A 14,665-nucleotide genomic window follows, 5' to 3' on the forward strand; every position below is an offset into this window, starting at 1 on the left:
AGCTCCTGCCCTCTTTCGTCATTCTGGGCAGCATTGATGCAGGAATACCCTGAACTCTGTGACGTCGCCTTGAAGATTCTCCCTCCTTTCACGTCGACATATTTGTGTGAGGCAGGATTCTCAAAAATGACTGCACTCAAAACGAAATACCGCAATCGTGCACAAATCGAGGATGATTTGAGGCTATGTTTATCAAACATTGAGCCAAGAATTGAGGATCTTTGCAAGGCAAAGCAGGCTCAGGTATCACATTAACATCACCTACCAGCAAGCTTCTGTAAAAATGCAGATGATGCCTACTATTAGGCCTAGTAATAATAACAATAATAAAGCATAAATTAATATCAGAGGTCTGGTGCCAATTCCCAATTATAGCAATAGCCTAGTAATGATAATAGGCCTACTGATGATGATGATAATAATAATAATAATAATAATAATAATAACAACAATAAAGCATGTAACCTCATATAATTATATAGCAATAGCCTAGTAATGATGATAGGCCTACTACTACTCATAATAATAATAATAATAATAATCATAATAGTGCCTGCAAGCTCACATTAGAAGTCTGGTGCTACTGCCAATTATAATAATAATAATAATAACAACAATAAAGCATGTAACCTCATATAATTATATAGCAATAGCCTAGTAAAGATGATAGGCCTACTACTACTCATAATAATAATAATAATAATAATAATAATAATAATAATAATAATAATAATGATGCCTGCAAGCTCACATTAGAAGTCTGGTGCTACTGCCAATTATAATAATAACAACAATAAAGCATGGGGCGGGGCGGGGGGCACTGGGGCCCCAACTGCAATGAACCAGCTTTGGGGGGGCCCAGCTTGGAAAAGGTTGAGAACCCCTGGATTAGTCTATCAATTAACCAACTAAGTAGTCATTAAAATGAGTGCAGATCAGCTCTAAACTATTTTCCCAATTAATTAAGTAGACAAGTTACTCAGTTGATTCTTTAACCACCTGAGAATGTTGATATTCTTTGTTTTTTCCACTCCAGACCCATAACTTTTTTTATTTGGTGCTGGATCAATGCTGAAGATCATGTACAGTACACACTGCTATTTTGATTTATTTTTTCAGTTACACTGTTTTATTGTACTCTTAACGGGGAAAATTTTTAGTTGTTGTCGAGCATCGTCTGGCCTCACAATTTAACAAACACTCAATTTGAAAAAGCCAGAGCTGACAATACAGCATGAGCTGTTGAGAATGAAGCTATGCTTTGCCCTTGAGATGGGGAGTGTTATGGAAACTATCCTGCCATCAGAAAATGTCTTTTGTGACTCCCAGGCAGGGTGCATTTTTTCACACGTCTGGTAAGCTTTGAGACTGTGAGAAAGAAAAAAAAAAAGAGTAGAAAGATCTGGGACACAAGAAACTTGCTGGCGTGGGTGAGATGGTGCGGGTTTCTAAATGTCAAGGTCCCTGTTTTTCCATGCCTTGACACTTTTGTTTCAACATTTTCCATCTCTTTTTCTAGTTCTAACCTATCAGCATTTTATTTATTTATTGCTCTATTTTTGTTTTGCCGTAGTCTTGAAATATGTTAACGGCAGGTGTCTCTTTTTAAACCTGAAATGGAACTTGATAGATTCTAGACATTGAAGATTTAAGCCAAGAGCCAAATGTCCAAGGTGATAAGGAATGTAAAATACTATGCTATAGAATACATATAATCATAGATTCCACACTGCTAGAATTCTGTTTTGTGTTTTTTGAATAGCAGTTATTTACATGTGGCAGTGGATGGTGCATTATAAGGTAAACATCACTATTGCTACTGCACTTTGATGATAACATGCTCTTTGGAAATATAAATCCCTTATACTTTGTATTAAACTTTGGTGCATAACTTATTCTGGAGAGGTGTGCTATTACTTTACAAGCGATCAGACTTTTTGCCTTGTTAGCGAAACAGAAATTCACATAGATTTACAGTGAAGAGCCATATCAATGGATCAGAATGTTATTTGGAATCTTGGAGGTTGACTTGGGCCAGTAAGTAACAACCATGCACCCACACAGAACATCACAAAAGCACCCAAGCAACCACACAGCAAGGTGCTAATAGCCACTCAGATTACTTCAGCAACCGCTTAACAACGCCCTGGCAATCACCTGCAACAAAATAGCAGCATGGCATTGAGTTCTGAATGGGCAAACACCTCTCACATTTTTGTCAGGAAACCTTTTTTTTTTTTTTTTTTTTTAAATAATGTGTAATGTGTAAATGAGCGATGTTTTCTACCATTTATAAAACTCCCCCTCTCAAAGTGAAACTATACTGTATGCCACAAAACAGTTTCATGTCCTCAAATGAGTTTTTTCTGGGTGTTGGCTCTCTTGCCTCATGTCATCTGAGTCATACAGTTCAGAGAGCATGCAGAACACAATGGGTCAGTTCAGTCATCTGTAGCTGTGATTTCTGCATATTAAAGAAGCATGCTCTGAATAGGAAAGCTCTCTAACTGTAGTCCGACCTCTGACGACATGCTGACTGCTGTTCACGATCTTCAACTCTGCACAATAAGAGCCCAGTGACGGGTATTGTGGTCTGTGCTTAATCTAGGTGTAAGGGAAGGGGATGTGGAGCTACTAGGTTCAATTTTGAGTCCCTTGTGGAATGCACCTAGATTTGCCTTTTTGTTTCATAAAACCAATTTTCATCCTCGCCCCTTACCACACACACACACACACACACTTCATGCATTAAAACGTCACCAGTCTAAACGTCTCTAAACGTCACCAGTCCCTAAAATTCCTGATGGGGCATATTGGATCACACAAATGAAAGGCACAGTTAGCATCCGTGTTTCAGGATTGTAAATACTACAGGATTTTCACATGCTGTACTCTGAGCAACCTTTTGATATGATAAAATGGTTTTCTCTTTGGTTCTCCTTTTTATCAGGCAAGTATTTTTCCCCTTCATCATCTTTTTAGAGGTATATTCTTTTTTTTGCGAGGTATTCGTGCATTTTTATCCCCAAACCCCTGTGAGGCTTTGATTCTTTGTTCGACTCTCCCTTTTCACATAACCCATACATTAGGTGGGTCTCTGATGCCTTTGAAATTTGACCTGTATTGAGTATCAGACATGTCCTGTCTTGTTGCTTCTCTTTAGTCTTTCCTCTGAAGCCTCCGTGTACCATTGTTTGCTCCTCCCTATTGTTAAATGACATAGTGATGGCCATGTGTAAAAAGCATGCCTCTGAAAAGGTAGGATTGAAACTCAACAAAAACCAAAATCACTGTGTACTTAAACATAGTCATCTGTAGAAGTCAATGTCATATTGTTTGTTTAGGTGTCTACTTAATGGGAAAAGGGTTGGGACCTTTGTGTTTGCCGCCTTTTACTTCATCCTTTTAGCCAACATATGTTATGTAGTTTGAGATGTTTTTGAAAGATGCATGAAGATGCATGGTTAAAAATATTTGTTAGTGGCAGCTGAGCCAAAGTGACTCAGCGGTGGTGAGTTTTTGTTTTTTAGCAATTTGACATGACATTTACAAACCCCTTTGGTGATCTATCCCACATGATCCTTTCACACTTTGCTGACCACTTCATGACTGCCCTCACTTCGGCCCACAGCAATCGGCATCAGATCCATCCTCATTCTGCAGTTTTTTTACTTGGTTAGTGCTAATCTGAAGTGCACTCAACTCATTCACCTGTGCCACACTTTGCACTAAACCCTTCATTTAAGAAGAAAAGATTAAATTACTTTTGCCCTTTGAAGTGCATGAAGGATAGTGAGGATCATTTTTTTAAAGCCCTCACTAATCAATACAAGCCGCCATCATTATCCTGTAATCCTTGCATTGCCTTTGTAAATGCCTCTAGGCGCTTTTGGTAGTCAGTGAGAAGAATCTCAGGTCCTAGTGCTCCTATGGCATCATGTGGGTTTGGCTTTTGCAGCCATCTTACAGAGAAGGTAATGCTAGAGTAGCTTGTGTGGTCTTATCAAAATGTATTGATGTTGCATTTTTTTTTTATCCACAAGTAAAAAAAAAAAATTATATATTTTAAGCTAAAAACATTAAGATCAATTGTAATTTTCTTAAATTAACACCTTTCTTCTTGTTTAGGTAAACTGGAGGACTCTGCTGGAATGCTTTGGGCATGATCTGTCCGAGGATCCAGTGCCGAAAAACAAGCCAGCTTCAATTGGTCTGCAGTACAGAATATTCTCTACAGAGCATCAGGAGATAAGGACAAAGAGAGTGTAGAGAAGGGGCTTAGGGGTTTGGGCAGGGGGCCGCTGGTGCATGTGGGGGCAGTGCCCATCCCTTGCTGCAGAGTGGAAGCCCACCTCGCCCATGCCGTCCCCTGCCCAGGCCAGGCTTGCCACCCTCTGCAATGGTGACATGAGCGCCTGCATTACGGAGGAGCCCAATTTCAACCCATCTTTTCAGCTGTCTTTCTGTAGAAAACATACAATAGACTTGACTGTGTACTTGTAAATAGAGGACTGTGTTTTTATTGATTACCGTGGTTGCATGGTGATGATGCTGATGTGTGGGCTTGTGAGGCGGCTCTTCCGTCAGCTCACGCTGCAGACCAGCCTGCTGCTGCTCTTCCTTTTCTGCATGGTCAGTGTCCTCATCTCAGCCTATTTTCTGTATGGAGCCAAACGGGAGCTTGAACCCGCAGGAGTTGGGAGTGCTGTGGTTATGGAAGAAGGTACGGCCGATTGGGAAGATCCCAGAGCAACTCCCTCCCCTCCATCAGCAAGGGTGCTGCCCGCAAGAACTGTCAAACCAGCGGACATGTCTCGGACTGACCCTGTGGTGCTGGTCTTTGTGGAGAGTTTGTACTCCCAGTTGGGCCAGGACATTGTGGCTATCTTGGAATCTGGACGATTCCGCTATCAGACAGAGATTGCACCTGGCAAGGGGGATATGCCTACACTCACAGACAAGAACCGGGGCCGTTTCACACTGGTCATCTATGAGAACATCCTCAAGTATGTTAACCTGGATGCTTGGAACAGAGAGTTGCTGGACAAGTACTGTGTGGAGTATGGCGTTGGCATCATTGGCTTTTTCAAGGTGAGCCATTTTGTGTTGTACAGCTTGAACTTTCATAGCAAATAGTCTCGCTAATGGGTGTTAATGTGGCTTTTAATTCCAGTGGGTCAATCACCTCACTAATGATCTAGCAACTGACATTTCACAGTCTGATTCGTTATTAGGTAGCAGAAAAAAATGACAACAGTGGGGGCATGGGGCGTTATGCTAAACATTACAGTAATAGCACATTACTGCATGTGAATGTCCTAGTTGATTGTCTTGGCTCTTGTTCTTTGATTGAGCTGCTAAGCGAGCTTAGTAAAAGGAATTAATCAGTCCTATAGTGCAAATTGTTTCTGCACATTTGCCTATTACTCACTGCTGTCTGTCATTGCCAGCTTGTAAACCTCCTCTCTCTGTTGTAATGTATTGTTTGCCTGAGGCCAGGCCCACATTTATTACCCTCAGGAGCTGGAGTGTAGCACACTAATTGTTAGTGGAGGTTAACCTAGTTGATGAGACTGTTAGAGACTCGCCTGCAGCAGAAGGGTGAGGACATCAACACGTCTTAGAAGGAACTGCATGAAATTTGCGCTCATTAATTTTTATTGACTCATGCTGCTCAGAGTCTCCTCAAAGCTCTTTTATTTATTTTTTATCCAAGCCTCTACTTACACACTAACGGAAGCCATCCTACCTCAATACCTGAGTGGCTTGAAATTCTTTTTTTTCTTTCCTTTTTTTCTTGTTCAGGTAGTTAGCATCCCTGCTTTGCTGGGTTAAACAATTTCATTTTCTTAGACCCTTGAACACTGAGACTGCACGGTTCAGCAGACCAAATCTTTCCACTTGAAACGATGCCTCCATTCACTCCAGTAATGGAGCATTCATAATTACCTTCACATCAAGCCTTGACTTTCATCTGTCAGTGCGGCATCACCGCAAAATGCATTTACCTCCCAGAAATTGGAGATGTATAAATGCACACATAAAAACACTAAATTATCATAGTGAAAATAAGCATTTCAACTCTTAGTTATGCTTGGATGTATCAACAATACAAGCTCTTGTTTGGCCTCCTATTAGTCATCTAACCTAATCCCATATATATGATAGATAGATAGATAGATAGATAGATAGATAGATAGATAGATAGATAGATATGTATAGATATGTATAGATATTGGGTCTATATATATCTATATATGTGTAAATGTAAGAACATTTGCTTCACCCAATTAGCTTTGCAGCATGCTAATTTCAAACTTTATTGCAAAATGTATTTTTATTCTTAACTGTCATTTTATGTTGTTAGCAACATGCTAATGCCTAACTATTGGAAATGTGCATTTATTTCTGTGCTTGATATAGGATTGTGTAATTAGCTTAGCAACTTGCTAATGTCAAACTTTTGGAATAGCTATTTTAAGGCTCAATGTTGTATTGTGTCATTATCTTACCAGCATGCTTAATGTCAAACTTTATTGGAATTTGTATTTTAGGCTTAATATAGTGTTGTCCTGTTCGCTTAGAAACATGTTAATGTCAAAGTCTATTTGAATATATATTTTTAGGCTTAATATTTTGTTGTGCCATTAGTTTAGCAACATGCTAATGTCAGACTCTGAAGTTTTATTGTGAGACTCCCTAATTTCCACTGAGTTGCTACAGATGGAGTGGTCCAAATTAGCCACTTACAAGGTTTTACGTTCAGTTAGGAAGCTGCCTTGGAAGCTACTATCTTTACTTAGAGCTACTATGTTTTTTGGCTCAGACCAATTATATTAAACAGTTCATGAATTGTTCATTGTCCATACAAGTAAAATGGTAGCAATCTTTGAAGGAGCCGTTGTTTTTGAAGTGTTTGAAGTTTTGAACAATAAGGACATGAAGATGGGATTATGAAAATTGGAAGAGGCTTGGAAAAGTTTTTAATTATGGTCACTGGAATGGGAAATTCTGACAGATGGGGTACTGATGGACAAAACTTTCACTTGCAGGTACAGCTTTTTTCAGTTTGTTGTTACAAATAGGTGCATTTAAAATTGTGCATGATTCATCAGTTTCCCATGGACAGTTAATTAGTGGAGAGAGAGAAGTGTTTAAACAAACTCAGGCACCCATGGTACCACTAGGCATCTCTTTAAGGACAGCACTAGATTACTTCATATAAGGGTTAGAGTAAAGGAAGTACGCCTCAGCTGGAAAATAAAATTGCTCCTATAAAGTGAAACTGATTCCGTTCTTCTGATAAAAATCCCATTCATTTTTTCAATAGACAAAATTTTTTGTTTTTTTAAACCATAGCGTGAGCTCTGAGATTAATAGAATATGCTTCTGTCGAATCTTTCAGTCCTCTGATATCTCACTGGTCTCTGTGACAACTCTAGACTCTAAACAGCAAACAGAAATGTGTCTGCGGTCCACGGACAATGACACTTTCTGCCTGTCAGTCATTTTGTGCGTTCTCATAGTGTTAGTATTGCTGCAAATTATTGAGGCACAATGCATTTTTAAACCATGTTGTCGGCTCAGTCTTGTGGAAGTAGAACGGCTGAAATAGCTTACAGTAACTTTAAGAACTACACTAATACTACACTATTCTGGCATGCAGAGTTTATGCTATCATGATAGAGGTTAGTTACAGGTACAAGTAAACAGCCTGTTTTTATCTCTTCCAAGTATCAGAAAGAAATTGGAAAATGGTCATTTAAAATATTTTTTTTAACTAGCATCTGTGAAGAAAATACATCTATATGAATGTATATATGAATATTAATTATCTCTGTTTAACCATAAATTTCCTCTCTTCTGCTTTCTCTCCTTCCAACACTTCATGAAAGGCTAATGAGAACAGTTTGCAGAGTGCCCAGCTGAAAGGTTTTCCTCTGTTCCTGCATTCTAATCTGGGTTTAAGGGACTGTAGTGTCAACCCCAAGTCTCCACTGCTGCTCATCACCAAGGCCCGCGAGGTGGAGCACGGTCCCTTACCTGGAGATGACTGGACTGTCTTCCAGTCTAACCACACCACCTACGAGCCTGTGTTGTTAGCTCGTGGACGGAGTGCGGAGGCTGGTGGAGCACCAGGACCCCTTCATGCAGCAGTGGTCCAGGATTTGGGTCTTCACGATGGCATTCAACGGGTACTCTTTGGCAACAACCTGAACTTTTGGCTGCACAAGCTGGTGCTGGTGGACGCAGTGAGTTTCTTGACTGGCAAACATCTGTCACTGGCTCTAGAGCGCTACATGCTGGTAGATATTGATGACATCTTTGTTGGGAAAGAGGGCACACGCATGAAGGTGTCTGACGTCAAGGTGGGTATTGCATGTGTTATTTGAGTCCGCTTCCTTGCTTGGATACAATAAATATGTGAAAAGAATTAGTGTATTCTTGGCCCCAAAAGTATTTTGACACTTCAAAAAGTACTTTTAGATTATCTCTACTTAATGTATGAATGTCTTTGCAATGGATAACAAAATATGGACTTTTTCTCATCACCAACTTTTGATAATTTTTAGTGGATGTTTAAAGCAAGTTCCCTTAGCAAAGTAACAACAGGCAAATTCCACTAAGACCAAATGCATCATTTTGTATATTAAAAAAACTTTTTTGTTTGAAAAGTGTTCTTATGCTATGTTTCTTCTAATGCCACTTGGTTTAATATTGTTATCTACTCCAAGCAAATTCTTTGTCAGGGATTACAGGCCATGTATCTATCTATCTATCTATCTCTCTATCTCGCTCTCTCTATGTCTCTCTCTCTCTCTCTCTCTCTCTGTCTCTCTCTATCTCTCTCCCTCTATCTCTCTCTCTCTCATAGACAAGTTTTGTTCTTTCTTTTGTCTCGTCTACCTGTCTACTTATTCTGCCTGTGATCCAGATACATGCAGAGAGAGAGAGAGAGCAAAAAATTGGGAATAGAACGAAAGATGTACAGCAGGCAAAAGAAAGGAATTTAAAAACAGAGGGAAAAATGTACATGGAGGAAGTGCCGGGGAGAAAGGCCGGGGTTAAAAGTCCAAGACTCAAATAGGGCTGAACTATATTAAATGATATTGCGATAGCTATTTTGAACTGAGATGATTATTAGCATTTTAAATAAAATAAATCCTTGTAAGTGTTTCCTTTTTAACAGGAAGTCATGTGTTAACATGCTCTACTGCCAATAGAAATACTCTTCAAGAAAGGGTGTTCACACTTGTGTCCTCTAAAAAAAGAACAAGAATAAAATAAGTAAAAAATACAGTGAGACATAAAGGGGGGAAAAAAGTTTCACATTGTATCTGTTCACTGTGTACCTGTTTTTGATGACTCTGTGATAGTCTCAGCCCACTTTATCATAATTTTTTGGAACCCAGTTTTAAGTTATTTACGAAATTATCATGTAAATATATTTTTATGTAATATTATCAGCAACAACATCTTTTATTATTATTATTATTATTATTATTATTAAAAAACAGTACCTTATTTATGTATGTGCTTTCATTTTGGCAGTACACTGAAGCAAGTATTAGAGTTGACAACTACTTTTATTGCAGTGGAATGCTATCATCCAGTCTTCTATCTACATGTTATGAGGTTAACTTAGATTTGGATAGTAACTTTTAGCCTACTTGGAATTACACAAATGTGCACTAGAGCGCTGTAAATGTAATAAGCTCCGCTCATGAGCCTCACACGTACTTTGAGTATATGTCACAGAACAGAGCTGTGCACATACAGTAAGTGCAGTGTGCAATACATGGAGGTTCATAAATCGCAGCCTTTGTGGTTTGATAATAACACTGTCACATCACGATTGGTATTTTTCGATTATTCCATCATCTCTAGACTTGAAGACAGATTGGCAAGCATATAAACAAGTCTCCATTTCTAAAACACCTCAAAAGCAGAACACTGCAAAACAGGTGCCATTTTCATATTATTTACCAAAGTTTTCATAGTTTGGCAGCACTTTACACATCACAATTTCTCCAGTTGTCCATTTATTTCAATGCTCCAGTGTATACTGTTCTTTTTCCCAAATCTCCATTCTCTTTCCATTTCCCCCCTTTATTTTTTATTGTATTTTTTAGGACTCGCTGTTCAAAGGGCATCCAAAGACTTGCCGCAAGCATAAATATTTCAAATACAGTTTCTTGTATCCTCCTTGTGAATCTCTCATCTCCTGAGCACCCTGATGCAGATGTTCAGCCGAGGGTTTGGATAGAAAACAAACATAATCAAAGCTGTCTTGTCTGTCTGTGGACCTCAGAGCAGTTAAATATGAATCAGTCTTTTGATTGAGTCACACTGGAGAGACAGGCAGTCAAAAACAAATGTGGTAAACAAATCAAATGAGAGGCAGATGCAGAGCTAAAACTGAGATGGGTAATGAAGCAAACAGAGAAGATGAGCAAACAGGACAGACTCTGGCGCTATGCTACCGCTGTGCTTTTGTGTGCATTGTGGTGTGTGTGTGTATCTCTTTTGTATTCTTGTCTTCTGTTTACAGAGTGTGTTTTATGTGTTTACGGTAGAGATAGGAATTTTGGTCATTTGGTCTACTTGAGTACTCTACAGAAAAATCCTGTTATCAGGGGCTGCTCTTTTTTTATATTGTTGGTCTATGTGGCAGATTGGATGTCTTTGGCTATTGCTCCACATCTCGCTGTTTTTCTTTTCTGGGTTTCACACCATGAATGTCATGTTTGAGTGATGTTGTGTCAAGTTAAAAATAGTTAAACTGTTAAAAACATATCCCAAGGCCCAATTGATTTGTTCCATGGTCTCCTTTCACATTTCTGGGATTGGAACACAGAATAAAACTATAGCAGGATAAATTTTGCCGCTGGCATATAGAGGTATATGGGAGACGATAGCAAATTGTTTTGCAGTGTTCTTCTCTTTTGCTTTTACAGTGAAAGAAAAGAATCCACTATGTTTCCATGACTTTCCAAAAGAGGACATTTATAGAGAGAGATGGATTGGCAGTCAGAAGAGAGGAAGATGTCAGATTTACTGTCACTCCCTCAGCAGCTTTACCAGTTTGGTTGAGGATATTGTTAATTATTATTAATACCAGGGTGGGGCTGCATAATTAAGCATATTTTAACAGCGATCACGGTTTCTGCCTCTCACGGCTAATTAAGCATAAACGTCTGTGATATTGGTGAGCTAGCTAGCTAGCAGAAATTACAGCCAGGTGTGGTAGCAAATTGTTGGACATTTTCATAATTGGCAGTCTATTGATGACAGACCAAATCACAAGCTCTTGCGAAGTCTATTGTCACCTCAACTGACCCCATTATGGTCTCTTCACAAGTTCACCACTGACCAATCACTGTTTTATTTTCAAGCATTCTGAAAAACAGATCCGAAGATGTTTATGAGTATATTGTGTCTGGTATGTGCGCTGCTCAGTTCTGTACTGTATTACACGAGGCTTAATATCATATGGCACTTTTCCACTGCACGTTACGTTTTGACTCAACTGGACTCTCCTCGCTTTACTTTTCTGAGCTTGCTTTTCCACTGCAGTTTAGTGCCGCCTCAGCGTGGGTGGGTTTATAGGCTGATCGTCATAGTTGTGCTGCCTCTGCTGCCGTCAAATCATCATAAATGTGACGCAAACAAAAAATGTATCCTGCATCAATATGGCATTGAATTCTGTGGAAAGGGTCCATTCAGTTGTGTTCCATTTAACTGTTTGATAGAAGAATGCTTCTTGAATGCCTTCAAATGTCTCCTGAATTTTGAGTGCTTTTGCTAGCCTGGACTGAAAGTCACTGTGTATGGTATTGACACACATTGCTGTCTGTCGGAACACAAGGTACTACCAAACATGATGCAATGACCAATCCAAAAATGTTAAATTAGGCCTTTATTTACCATAATTGCATATAGTTATCACTGGATTTCATTTGGTGTGAAATGTTTTGGAATTGCCGCAGTTGTTTTCATGATCAATTATTGCCGTCGCTTCTGATTGCTTGGGAACTTGTGACCATTCCTAATTCTGTCCCTAGGTTGTTCTAAGAGCTTTGTTATTTTACGTTTCTAAACTCCTTGTCATTTATTTCATAGGCCTTACTGGAGACGCAAAACGAACTCCGAACCCACGTTCCCAATTTTACCTTCAATCTGGGTTTCTCTGGAAAGTTTTTCCATGCTGGTAAGTGATTGCCATAGAACGGTTATGGGATATCAGATGTCAGCACTTTTCGTTAACACGCATTGAAATTAATTGTTAACTGTTTGGTTGTGTATAATTGTGTTTCAGGCACAGATGAAGAAGATTTGGGAGATGACCTGCTTCTGTCTTATAGTAAGGAGTTCTGGTGGTTTCCTCACATGTGGAGTCACATGCAGCCGCACCTCTTCCACAACCAGTCAGTGCTGGCCGAACAGATGTTACTCAACCGCAAGTTTGCAGAGGTGAGATTAGGGGAAATGATCAGGGAGGTGATGATCGTGTTTGTAATTTGTATTATGTCTGTTGATGATAGTTGATGTAGATCTTGGTGTCAAAATGAATTTGTAGGGGGCATTAAGATACATGCATAATGTCTGTATATTATATAGGATGAATCCCAACTACAATACTATCCTTACTATATATTGTACAAGTATACCATTTGTCACAATGATTTTGTTTCTTAATTTTTTTTTATTGATTTGATGGTTTAGTGTGAAAAGTATGCCAAAGAATTAATTGAAATTATGTTATTGACTATTGATGATTGAATGTCATAATGCTTCATTGTAAAGGGGAGGATCTCAGCTTTATAATGACACCAAGACTGATCTTCTAGTCCACTCAGAGGCCATGAAATTTGATGAAACAATGGGGTTGGTGCATGAACCTCAATCTGTGAGGGCCAAAATGTGTTAGAGCACCACCTATATTTCAGATCTGCATTTTGTAATGGAAGGAGAGAGAGGAAAAAAAATAAATTCTTATATTTGCTGCCATCTAGTGGAATAAAATAAGACTTTTTGGAGGGAGATGGAGTGAACAGATAACATGCTTACAAAGATAGGACAACAACAAAAAATATGTATTTTTTAAATCAGTTCATCATAAGATTGCGAACATATAATATTTATGATATAATATTTATGATGATCTGGAGTCTTTCCTGTTTTGTGTGGTGTTCTGAAAAAATTTGACACATTTTTGGCAATTAGTCCACACAGTATGTGGAAATGTTGAGTTTTTCATGAGTGAAAAATTGCAGGTGGCAGCCCAAAAATGCCCCAGAGTTGAAAAAGTTAAAATAATCATCATTATTGTTGTCATATACTTGTACATTTTAATTTTATTACTTGATTCGTTCAAATGTGGAAGGCACAATGAAACATTTAGCTGAGCTTACGCTTCTTAACATTAGCTTTTGTTGAAGTTCACTTAGCGAGTGTTACTTTTGCACCCTGAATGACATACTGTTATGTACAATTAGTAGGACATGTGCTAAAGTAGAAGCACTGTGTCTTTTTTCATACATTATTTTTAATTTATCTTTAATTCATTTATCTATAAATTATCTCTAATGTGTTTCTTTATCTATAATTTAACTCCATTGTGTTCCTTTCAGGAGCATGGCATTCCCACAAACATGGGTTACGCGGTGGCTCCCCATCACTCTGGAGTGTATCCCATCCATATGCAACTGTATGAGGCCTGGAAGAAAGTGTGGGGCATTAAGGTGACCAGTACAGAGGAGTACCCCCACCTCAAACCTGCCCGCTTCCGCAGGGGCTTTGCCCACAGTGGCATCAGTGTAAGAACAATACACTTAACATAACACAAAAAGCAGACTTTTTAAGCTTTGTTCATGCCTCTAAAGCAAGGGTCGGCAACCTTTTAGACATGGAAAAAAAACATGCGCATGTATGTGATTTTCCAAAGAATGAATCCACTTGTGAAAATGTTTCTATTTTGCACTTTTCTATTTTAATCGTTTATTTTTGAGTGAAACATTGGTGCAAAACCCACATGTGAATTTTCACAACGCATCTTGTGAAAGTGATTTAATAAAATAAAACCTGTCCTTTTGTACAAAATGAGTTAGCACAGTTAATGTCACAAATGTGCTTATTTGATTACTGATCACAAATTTGTGTGGAATCTTAAATATTTCTTATATTGTCATACATTTTACAAAAACAGAGGGGTTATCACTAGCATGCAACCAATAGTGAGAGAGGAGCACTCAGGTTTTATTTTATGAAGTTTTTCTCACCTGACCTGCATTTCAATCTACAACTTGTAATCATTCCTTGTGATCACGCAATGCGTTTTCAACAGCTGAATGGGAGGCTAAACACTATTAAAGTGTGACAAGACACGTGCAAGCCGTTCGCGCATCACATTTAACCCTTTTCTATGAATAGCACCTGCAAAATCCTAAAACATTATTTCTATGTTTAATTTATATTTTGAATAGACACAATGTGGGTTTGTGTTTTCTCTAAAACATGCTGTGTTATCATGAGGAAGGATTACATCAAGATGTAGACTGGAATGCAGATGCAGATTTTTATATGAATAAAATATTCTACTCCTCTCTCTCCGTTGCTGGCATGCCAGTGAATACCCCTCCATAGGTTGCCGACCCCTGCTCTA

At 38.7% G+C, this 14,665-nt stretch overlaps 1 protein-coding gene across 2 annotated transcripts in view; it reads left to right on the plus strand.

The window, feature by feature from the left end:
- Positions 1-14,665, plus strand: part of LOC127628055 (bifunctional heparan sulfate N-deacetylase/N-sulfotransferase 1-like) — a 110,927-nt gene that overhangs the window by 64,203 nt on the left and 32,059 nt on the right. For both annotated transcript variants that reach the window (XM_052104715.1, XM_052104716.1), the window contains exons 3-7: positions 4,129-5,091; positions 7,896-8,369; positions 12,124-12,211; positions 12,320-12,474; positions 13,635-13,820. In XM_052104715.1, coding sequence (XP_051960675.1) covers positions 4,540-5,091; positions 7,896-8,369; positions 12,124-12,211; positions 12,320-12,474; positions 13,635-13,820 — 1,455 coding nt within the window. In that variant the 5' untranslated portion in view covers positions 4,129-4,539. The remainder of the gene's footprint in view (positions 1-4,128; positions 5,092-7,895; positions 8,370-12,123; positions 12,212-12,319; positions 12,475-13,634; positions 13,821-14,665) is intronic.

The sequence above is a fragment of the Xyrauchen texanus genome, chromosome 34 (assembly GCF_025860055.1).
Source record: "Xyrauchen texanus isolate HMW12.3.18 chromosome 34, RBS_HiC_50CHRs, whole genome shotgun sequence".
NCBI lineage: Eukaryota > Metazoa > Chordata > Actinopteri > Cypriniformes > Catostomidae > Xyrauchen > Xyrauchen texanus.